The 11,176-nt window shown below is 39.9% G+C and overlaps 1 protein-coding gene across 1 annotated transcript in view; it reads right to left on the reverse strand.

Annotated features, from left to right (window-relative positions):
- Positions 1-1,741: 1,741 nt before the first annotated feature.
- ampd1 (adenosine monophosphate deaminase 1 (isoform M)) overlaps positions 1,742-11,176 on the reverse strand; it is a 17,586-nt gene continuing 8,151 nt past the window's right edge. The window contains exons 6-15 of the mRNA XM_050064935.1: positions 9,450-9,579; positions 8,737-8,931; positions 8,133-8,264; positions 7,762-7,925; positions 7,391-7,517; positions 6,303-6,466; positions 5,253-5,373; positions 3,538-3,711; positions 3,201-3,311; positions 1,742-2,181 (exon numbers count right to left, since the gene is read on the reverse strand). Of these exons, the coding sequence (XP_049920892.1) occupies positions 2,026-2,181; positions 3,201-3,311; positions 3,538-3,711; positions 5,253-5,373; positions 6,303-6,466; positions 7,391-7,517; positions 7,762-7,925; positions 8,133-8,264; positions 8,737-8,931; positions 9,450-9,579 (1,474 nt within the window). The 3' untranslated portion in view covers positions 1,742-2,025. The remainder of the gene's footprint in view (positions 2,182-3,200; positions 3,312-3,537; positions 3,712-5,252; positions 5,374-6,302; positions 6,467-7,390; positions 7,518-7,761; positions 7,926-8,132; positions 8,265-8,736; positions 8,932-9,449; positions 9,580-11,176) is intronic.

Consider the following 11,176-nt stretch of genomic DNA (forward strand, 5'->3'; position numbering starts at 1 on the left):
TCAAATCAAACCCATCCTGCAAAGCTCGCTGAAAAGCAACCAAACCTTAACAGATCAGGCCCTTTTCTTTCTTCCATCTTGCATTTGTTTTTCCCCTTTCCTTGTCTTTCCTTTTCCTCTCAATCTAGTTATTTTTTCTTTTCAAATTTTATTAGTTTAATTTTTTTCCCATGCTGTCCCTTGATACTTATGTGTCTTTTATGTTTTGTAAATCAGTAACAGCTGTACATCTGTTGTTGCCCTTTTTGTATTCTGTATTTTTTAGTATGTCCATATTGTCTACATGTGTGTGCACTTATTGGTGAAAGGGGATAAAAAGAAAAAGAGGAGGAGAAGGAAGAAGAAATAAATGTGCTGCATCACACAATGGAGGATAAGGGTTTAATGCACACAAGATGTAGCAGCTTAATGATCAATTACTGCAGACTACGTGCCAATTAAAATCCACAGTGTCTGAGGTGTTTGACAATAGTTGGTAGATATTTTTTAAAAACTTTTTTTTAACATTGTCCCTATTTTGCCCACTTGTTTTCTACAAGTAAATGTCTTTTGTTTTTGTTTTTTTTGTTGTTTTTTTAGAGACAGCGACATACTTAGGCCTACACATAACTTAGCTACTCTAATGTTCTAGGTAAGTCGTTTCACTTCCGGTTTTTCTCTGGGTGTTTCTGTAAAACTTGACGCAGCTGTGACTGTGAGAAAGTTTGGCTGAATCCTCCCGATTCAAGAGGGAAGACGTCATCTCATCAACTCCTGCAGCTGTCAACGATGAATAAATACTGTTGTCTTCAAGTGTCCTGGGAAAAATAGATACTGTTTTATGAGCTGCACCTGCGCGACTCCACGAGATGTTAAATATGACTGGGACTTTACTGTCATTCATAAAGTCACGACACGGGATGTTCTGGTGCAGGAAAGTGATTGACAGCGCTGAAACTGTCGTGCAAAGTATATAGCTGAATGTGCTAATTCAATTGCTTCAAAACACTATTAAAGCTATCAGTCAGACTAACTCCACTTTGGAAGTCTTGTAATTGTGTATTTCTGCAGCAGAATTTAAAAAAAAAGCGTACTCAATGAATCTATACACTGGAGCAAACCCAGATTATATTTTACATATTTGTTCAGTTATTTAAGACAAACAGTGGAACACAATACTATGAGCTACAGAGTGTATTAGTCTTGGACTCACCTGTAATTTTCCTCTTTAGACTTTCAAAGAAACCTCAGACTTCATCATGGAACAAGTTGTAATGTGAGCTTAATCCAGCCAAGATATAGCTAATGTTGACTTTTCCATCCCAGTATAGATTTTCAGTAATAGGTAGGGTGTGTCCTCATGAGGAATAGTAGACATCATGGAGGCTTTGTCAATAACTAATGGTAAAAGTGATGCGTTATGCATCAGCTTAGACTAATAACTTAATGACTAATGCACATTTCACCATTCATTCTGCTGATGCAGCTAAACTTCTAAAGGAAACAACAGCCATCAGAAAAACACTTTTGGTTCACAGTGTAAAAGACACAAGGCGCCAAATAAAAGTGCATACCAAGCCTCATTTACAGTTTACAGGTCAGAGGTTATGAGGAGCATCTGAAGGCAGCAGTAGCTCTGCCAAGTCACTGAATCAAAAAAAATAGACAAAATCTCGTTATCAAGTAAATAATGTTGCAAAGTAATAGGCTACTGATTAAATGATGGTGTGTGTCAGTGGGGCAACTACCACACAAAGACACTTGTTATTTCACATTTTATTTCCTTTCATTCTCATACATGATGTTTCTCCACATGGAACACACATACTGTAATGTACAAGTGAACTGGACAAGGTGTGCAGATGATATGCAATGAAGACAGTTCACAAAAAAATCTTCCTCCAAAGGAGAGAACATCAGTGTGCTAGAAGGTCAGTTTCTTTAAGATTCAATTGTTTAAGAGTTACTGTGAAAAACAAATGTAGAAACTTTTCTACATCACAACAGAGATAAGTTTGAATGGGTGTGAGTCAGATTTGAGAGTGTTTACTCAGACTTTATACCCTCCTTGATGAGGTTGAGCTCATAGCACAGGGTCTCATAGCGATATGCCATACGGATCTGGGCCACATTGGTCTTACGAATGTCGTTGCCCTCTGGACCCTCCTTCAGGTAGTCGTTACCCAGGTAGTGGCTCTTCTCCTGGAACATAGCAGAAAACCACAAGCATGTTTTGGTGTGCTTATAAAAATCACCTCTATGTGGAAAATGATGTGCAATCTAAATTTAAGAGCAGTCTGTACAATGTGAAGACAGTGTCTGTGTGACTTTCAGAGGATTTGACGTGAAGCTCATAAGCGTAGAAACACCTCCGCAGTAACTGTTTTGCACCAACAATAATGCCAATATAAAAGAAAGACAAATCTTACAGGCTCATTTATTGATGTGTTAAAAATCCAACAAGGCATCACCACATTTAACAGTCCAGTGTGTAGGATTTAGGGGGATTTTTTTGTGTGTGTGTGTGTGTGTGTTTTATCACCTGAAAATAAGAATTGTTGTCTTTTCGTTTACTTAGAATAAACTGTTTATATCTACACAGGGAGTCCTCATTTACAGAGTCTGCCATGTTTCTACAGTAGCCCAGAACAGACAAACCAACACTAGCTCTTGAGAGGGCCATTGCATGTTTTCACGTAGGCTACCGGAGTTAGCAGCCCATCTGCGAAGAGCTGAACAGCATCAGAAAAACACTGAACTTTAACATTAAACTGCTTTATTCAGTGGTTTTACTGGTTTTAATCACCAGGTCTGTTTGTTTTAGAGAGGAGGAGACCTCTGCAGATAATTCAGCTCACAGCAAAAACTTCCTGAATGTCTGAAAGTTAAGTTTTCAGAGAAAAAAGATGAGCACACGCAGGTTCTGGGGTTGTGACCCGTCTGCAATGAGCTGAACAGCACTGAAGAAACACTGATTTTTAACGTGCAATTGCTTTATTTAGTGTGTTTACAGTTTAAATCAGCAGGTCTGTTTGTTCTGGAAAGGAAAAGACCTCTGCAGGGCATTTGGCTGCCAGTATAACCCTCCTGAACAATTAACATTGAAGGAATCCTACCTGGTGGTTCATGCCTGGTACACACCTGGCAATCTGCACTTCTTACCACTATATGCAACTACATCCTACACACAGTTCCGTTAAGCTCTCCATCAGATTTGTTACCTCATGGGACAAGGCGCTCTGCAGAACACTGTTCCTGGAGATCTCACACATGTCGCAGGTACTGAGCTTGAAGACCTGGGCTGCAATGGCGTACTCTTCCATCAGGGGTTCCTGTGGACAGAGAGTCCGTGACTTACTCTTGGATACTCTTAGCTTACAATGCATTGTCATTCAATGCATATTCTACTCTAGTTCCATTTGAGTGTGCTGTAAATTAGTTTGTCTGCAGGATTTGTATACTAAACCTAAAATGATTCATTTGTAAATGTACACAATACAAAACTGATTATATACAGCACAGTATGTGCCATGGTCTACGCCCTCCATGTGCTCACACCTTGGTGTAATGGAACTGCATGGGGTCGTCAGTGGACAGAGAAACCACCAGGCCTTTCTTGTGGAACTCCAGCAGCGGGTTCTTGGCGTATTCCAGGAACAGGCTGTTGTTGCTGAGAGGAGACATGGCGATGGGGATCTGGGTCAGGAAGTACAGGTACTGCAGCACAGGACCCTGGTGGAGGGAGATTGATAGATATGATCAGTTTGCAAGATCAGGTTCAATCAGTGGCATAGGCGTAGATTTTGGGGGTAGGGGGACACATGTGGATAAGTGTCCCCGCCAATAAAAACATGAAAGTAGCAGAGGACTTTAATTTTATTTTGAGAACGCAACTCATAGCCTCGACATAATAATGCCTCTGGTAAAGCAGGTGGTAGCAGTATACAACCCCAAAAAAAGAAGAAGCAGCTATGCATGACTGAAGCGAAAGTACCATGACATTTTTAGCATTCACTGATGCACAAAAGGCACAAATTGGTGTGTAAAAATTCACCAGATTGCAGGAAATCAAGTGTTTGAGGCTCAAAATCTTGGGGGGTTGATATGTGTCCTCCTAAATATTGAAACAAAGCCTACACAGGAGTCTGAATATCCCCTTACAAACATGCTCTCTTTTAAAAAACAGGAAATCAGATAAAAATTGTTGTAATAACCCTGGCAATTAATACAGCTAAGGCCTGGAGAGCAGTACTACATATTAAAAAAAGATCCAACACCTACTCCAGATCCAGGTTTCAAACAGTGGGCCTGAAAAGAAATTTTTCCTCTTGAGGAATAGGTCCCAATGCCCTTTCATCAGATATAAGAAAATATGATATATTCAGAGAGAGCATCCTTTGGTACTTTCAGATAAGAGATTCTATCAAGAAAAAAATACATCTTTGTTAATTAGTTTTAATGCCTCCACTATAGAGAAGCAGGTCTTCGGTACTATTTTGTATGCTGGGGCTGTGACAGAAATTGGAGAGGGTAGTGAGAGATTACAGAAGATGTGTAGGAAGATTATTGGAACAATACAAAATACAAGCATCGCAACTCAAAATACTACACAGAGTGCATTTATCGCCTGATCATCTTTCCAAATTAGTGCCGGCACCTCGTCATCGTGCCTTAAATTTAAAACAAATCCTGGTGGCTCTACTCAATGTCTCTGGTTCCAAATGAAAAAAATGCGTGCGCATCATTAATTAACATCACAAAAACCACTGACAATCTGAGCAAGAAAAACTTCATTAAGCTTCTTCAATGGATCTCCTTTAGGGCTCTCGCAGTTTGGTTGGTATAGGATAACAATAGCTACACACTATAGACTGTGCTGTTGAATAAGGAGCTGCCTTGGCCAAATACATAAATGAATCTTGGGGCTCCCCATTTATAACCATCATTTATTATCATCTTTTATTATGTGCTCACACGTAAATCTTGAGGATATGTTTCTGTCCTAGGCTGTTAGATGATTGGATTCACACTAACATCTTATATTGACAATTAGATACAAATTCAAATCTCGTGAAGGTAATAATGCATAGAAGTGTATTTTAATCTTCTCCTTATGACACAGCTGTGCGTATAGTATATCATTGTCATATTATACCTTGTGGATTCTTCACAGAAGTCTGAGACCGAGCTGGTGCTTAATCATGTTGAGTGAATGCACCCATGACTGCTGCTGAATTAAAGTGCTAATTTACAGAAAGAAAAAGAGGACTGACCTTCTTCAGGTTGAGGCCGTGAGAGATGTTGTCAGCAGTCATGAAGGCAGCCAGCAGATGGGTGATGGCACCGGCCTCACCGCAGTGAGGCCTGAACATGAATGTGTTCATCCCCCTCTGTCTGTAAGGCAGAAGATAAATAAGCATGGGCGGATTATGAGACAATGGTGATTGATTTGAATGATTTGTATCTCTTTGCAGTGCTTTTGAATCTCTTTATGGTCTTTTTGTGTCATAGTGGTCCTTCTGAGTCTCTTCCTGGTTTTGTGTCTTGTTGTCATTTTGGCCTCGAAGATACTTTTTGTCTTACTGAGGTAAATGTGTGTCTCTTTGAAGTAAATTTATGTCCTTTTTGGTCGATTTGTGATGCTTTGTAGTCATTTTGTGTCTATTTGTAGTTGTTTTGTCTCCATTTGTAGTTGTTAAGTGTCTCCTTGTGGTTGTTTTGTGTAACTTTATGGTTGTTTTCACATTTTTGTAGTTTTTTTTTGTCTCTATGCAGTTCCTTTGTATCTCTCTGTGGTCATTTTGAGACTCTTCCTGGTTGGTACATGTTAATTTGAGTGATGTTTACGTACGACGATGCACACACTATCTCATTGTTTGTATGTAATTATATACCAGAGGTCTAATCAAACTTTGCAGACAAATGTATTCTGTCTGGCTGAGATTTTCACATTGCCTTGAATAAGTCCGCTCTGTGGTAGAGGTTTCTAGGTTTTTTTTGTCAGCAATTAAACAGACAGCGATTTGCTTTTGAATTTGTGGGTGACATAGCAAATCTAGCTTGCCTGGGTTGCATTTGAATCTCATATTTTAGGAAAGTGCACAGACATCGCCCCCTTCAGTAGAGGAATCTGAAATCACTTCTCTAGTGACAAACTTTGCACAGATACAAGTCAGTTTGGTCAAGGTCAGACATTTTAGGTCACATTAACAGAAGAAAAAACACATTTTTGAGTGGAGGGGATGTTTAAATAATCATTTTCTTGCACTACTAGCTAATAGTAGAAAAGACAAAACGGTGTGTATGCAGACAAAGTTACTGACCTGCGGAGCTGGTTGAGCACAGCGATGTTGGCATACATGTAGTAGATGTAGTAGGTGTAGGAGGGGTTCTTGGTGATGTCCCACTCCTCTGGTTTGGGGCTCTTAGTGGAGAACATGTGACCACTGTGCTTGGACTCATCATCCACACTGTCAAAACCTGTCACCTACATAACAGGAGGCAGACAGTTAATGCTATGTGATTATTGAGAGCTGGTTCATTGAGATCAGCAGTAAGTGGTGGTGATTCCCCAGTCAGGTGCCATTATATCACTGCAGAAGAGGAGGGTGCCACTAGAGTGACAGAACTATAAGAACGCCAATCAAACCTCAAACAAAGAAAACAATGGATGTATAATAACATAGAGCACATTGGACAATGAAAATAGAGAGGTTTGAACAGCTAATATTACAGCCCTGTGCTCTTGGAACAGCCCGTGTGCACACATATGCGTGTTAAAAGCTATCTAGAGACAAAAAAGACATTTAAATCACATCATTTCATAATTTCTGTATGTCATCATTTATTCACTTTATCTGTTTAAGATCAAGAAAAAACTTTTTTTGTGGTATTGTGATATTTTGTTTAAATTTTTGACATTTCCACTGAGGTTTTTCTTATGCGCAAATTTTTGTTTTAAATTGCGCATACAAATAGGTGATTGTAAACAGTCACTGAGTTACAGTTTGCCATATGTATTGGATATTGGTAAGAGTAAAAAATAATAATGAGTTCACTTATTTATTATTATTTAGCAACCCTTTATTGAAAAATAGAGAGTGGCTGTATTTTCAGCAATGTTTGCCAGAAACATAAAGTTTTTAGATATTTTGGGAGGGTATTACAGGTTTTTTAAAGGGAAGGGTCCAAAGAAAATATTGATAATGCTGGAGGGGGCCTTGTTTTTTTTATGAAAAATAAAATATTCATCACCTCTTGGGCTACCCTTCCCACCCCAGTAACTTTCATGCAGTCCCTAATTAATGACAGTGAAATCTGTCCTTTAACCAAGATACCATTTGGTATCTTTCTATGTCTGAGCTGTAATGATCATTCCTGTTACTGCCTTTTGTGTCTGTTTCTGACTCACATGCTGGAGGAAGATACTGAGGTCTGGGTTGGACTGTGGGTTGATGGTGGCCTGGAACACGGGAAGGAAAATGTTCTCCAACATCTTGCCAAAGTGGGGCACAAAGTTCCTGCCTCTGAAGATATCACTAAGATAGAAGAGGGGCAAAACATGTTCATTTAAATATGAATTCTAGCCTTCTTCTTCTTTTACAGCTTTTGAGCCCCCTTTTCAAGCTTACAGGGAAGTAAAGATAGATTTTTCTTTAATATCAAGTTAAGTAGAATCTATAGCTAAATCTACAATTTATCCACAGCAGGTTAAATCATTCTCCATCTGTCTCACAGCTGGGTCAAACTGTGTAGAAGAAATAATAGTGAGTGAAAACTTACTAGATCCTGGGTACTTGAATCATCCATTTGAGGTTTGGGGAGTAGACTCTGTTCTTGACAAACCAGCTGGAGAGCTTGGTCCACTCGTTAGGGTTGCAGCCGTAGATGGACAGACGAGGCTCAGCATACTGGTACTTAGCTTCCTCCAGGTCAGTGGCTACTTCCTGGTTTACACAGAGGTCAAATCAGGCCTAGATCACATGATTTTGGTGCATAATAGATGATCTAGAGCTGGCATATCAGCAGGCTGCTAAACAGACAACAGAGAGCTGTATAATATCTCCCTCTGGGATGTTTCATTATCAAAACCTATTTTTTTAGGACTGTTTTCTGTGATTTTTCTTGTCTATCCAATTAATATAAAAACTGACCTTAATGATGGTGGCAAAGTACTCTCCACCAAGGTGGTTCTCTGTCTTCAGGTACAGGTCACGCAGCTCACTGGCTCCTACAGGGTTGTACTTGGCATTGAACTTATCGAAGCGCTGGAAGGTTTGTCTTCCCTTCAGACAAACAAGAAAGAGACAAGAGGGTTGACTGAGGGGATAGAAAAATGTGGAACCAAATGATCTAATAATGGCAGTTTAAAAAAAAAAGAAAGAAGAAAATTTGGATCTTCACTTTAAACATTTCTCATAGAGCAGATAAGGAAATTAAAACGTAAAAAACTGCTCTAGATGTTTAAATTTTGGCCTTTTTTGATGAAATATATTTATTTTATTGTCTACACACTGACTAAAAAACCCAGCATTTTTTAATATAAAACCTTTGACTGTTGCCCTCCACTACTTTTTCCTCATTAAGCGTACTTACAAAAAGAAAATCAATACCATAGCCAATATACTTGGATGCTTTCTAAAATAGCAATTAAATGTTGATTTCTCGTGTATCCTTTACATTTCATTTATAGCTGTGCATTTTTATTATTCTGTTCCCATCTAAAGCCACCAATGTTCCAACAAGTGAGTTACGTACAGCGTGCACATCCAGGGAGTCCACAGTGAGGTCATAAGGATGCAGGTTAAGGGACTCAAAGAGCTCTTTCATGGTGACCTCTCTCCCTTTGAGGTTGTGCACGACGCGGTCAGCGTCCACACGGTAAGTCTTCTTGATGAAGCGCAGCAGGTGCTTCTGGTTCATGCAGGCTGCAGCGTGGATGTGGGTGTCCACCTGGAATGGCATAGAGATGATACAGAGTGGATCATTGAGGTTTTGAGTTTATATGGTCTAATAAGTCTGCTTGGTCACAAGGGGGAGCTAAAGATACACACAAGGTGCGTGGTAGTGCAGTGAGGACAAAAGGGAGAAATAGACGTTTAAACTTTATATGTATAGAATCTCATCATTCATGTACATGTGAATGTAATTGAAATACACAGACAAAACCAAATTCAATAAATGTTTGAGTACACTGGAAATACTCATATTCAGTGAACTCAAAAGACTTTCTTTTTTTTTCTTTTTTTTAATTTTACGTACTGTTTTCAGTTTTTATGCTTAGGTGTATTTTCACATCAGTCAGTGGAGGAACAATGCAAAGACTCCACTTGATTTTAAAATCCTGTCTCTGTGGCATCTGGATCCACAGTGCATGTGTGCACATACATGTATATATGTATAGGCTAGAGGTTGATTTATTGTTATTTTGTGCAGCTTTTATGTCCATATTAAATGCTTTTCATGTTTACCTTCCTGCAGTTGTAGAAGTCCCTGTGGGGGTTCATCTTCAGCTCCTTCAGCTCCTCCATCTCATTCAGCATCTCATGCACATTGAACTTGGACATGAGGAACTTCAGACGGCGGTGAGTGTAAGTCTTACTGCAAAACAAAGAGAAGCACAGTGTATTTATATTATGTCTTTATATTTTTGCACTGTTTTTAATGCTATGTACCGAAACCTCCAAGACAAATTCCTTGTAAATGCAAAGTTACACAGCAATAAAACCTTTCTGATTCTGAAAACCCTCATCCTACTGAATTGAGTACCCGCAGACACCAGAGATACACCTTTTATTATATTCTATCATTCCAATTTTCATGACTTTGTCAATCACTTTGTTCCTTATATACACTCTGTCAAACATTTTGAAGGAGAAAGACACAAATTTTCTTGTGTGCTCTGTTGGTGATTTGAAAGGTCAGGTGTGTAGGATTAATGCTGCGTTCACACTGAATCAGGAAGACGGTAGACGACGAACTGGGTATCATTTTAGTGGATGATTAGTAAAATAAGGTGAGGCTGGCAAAGAATATGGGCAGAAATGAAATATTTTAACTTTTTGTTATCCTCTTGCGTCCTCCTTGGAATATACAACCAGATGTTTTGTAGCTCATTCACAAAAGGTGAAAACGTGGGTGAACTGGACAATTACTGAACATTAGTGGCATTGGTGAGGTCAAACTTCTCCCATGTGCCACGCTTGAAGGAGTGCTATGGTGGCCGATGAAAACCTGAAAGGCCCTTAGGCCAATGTTTGATTTGTCCCTTCTGGCCTATTGTAGAAACAACATGGTGGACACTGTGAAAGAGGACCTGCTACGTATATAGATATAAACGGCTCATTCTAAGCTAAGAAAAAAAACAGCAATTCTTATTTCCAGGTGATTATAAACTAATGAAAACATAGTTATTTCTGCCAATATGTTCCCCTAAATCCTACACACTGTACCTTTAAATACTGCTCATCCTAAGATAAGATGATGTTTCAAGTTACCTTAACTGTAACTATCCTAAAATAAGAATAATCTGTGTTTTTTTTTCTTCAGATGACATTAATAACATAACTAATAATGTTTTGAGTGGAAATGAGTATACACTTTGCTATGATGGTTGTTTCTTATAGTAGTTTATTCACAGGGTCCTCAGAGAATCCAGAATATAGTCTTTGTATGTTGAATGTATTTATAGGATGAGGGTTAACAGGCAGAAGTCGCCGAGGTAGTGAAGGAACTGCGCGGCGACGGGGCCCCGGGGGTGGACGAGATTCGCCCTGGATATCTCAAGGCTTTGGATGTTGTAGGGCTGTCCTGGCTGACACGCCTCTGCAACATTGCGTGGACATCGGGGGCAGTGCCTCTGGAGTGGCAGACCGGGGTGGTGGTCCCCATCTTCAAGAAAGGGGACCAGCGGGTGTGTTCCAACTACAGGGGGATCACACTCCTCAGCCTACCCGGTAAGGTCTACTCCAGGGTGCTGGAGAAGAGAGTCCGGTCGATAGTTGAACCTCTGATTGAGGAGGAGCAATGTGGTTTTCGTCCCGAACGCGGAACCGTGGACCAGCTCTTTACCCTCGCCAGGGTGCTGGAGGGGGCATGGGAGTTCGCCCAACCAGTCCACATGTGTTTTGTGGATTTGGAGAAGGCTTACGACCGTGTCCCCAGGGGCATCCTGTGGGGGGTGCTCCAGGAGTATGGG

Source organism: Epinephelus moara, chromosome 16 (genome assembly GCF_006386435.1).
Source record: "Epinephelus moara isolate mb chromosome 16, YSFRI_EMoa_1.0, whole genome shotgun sequence".
Taxonomy (NCBI): Eukaryota; Metazoa; Chordata; class Actinopteri; order Perciformes; family Serranidae; genus Epinephelus; species Epinephelus moara.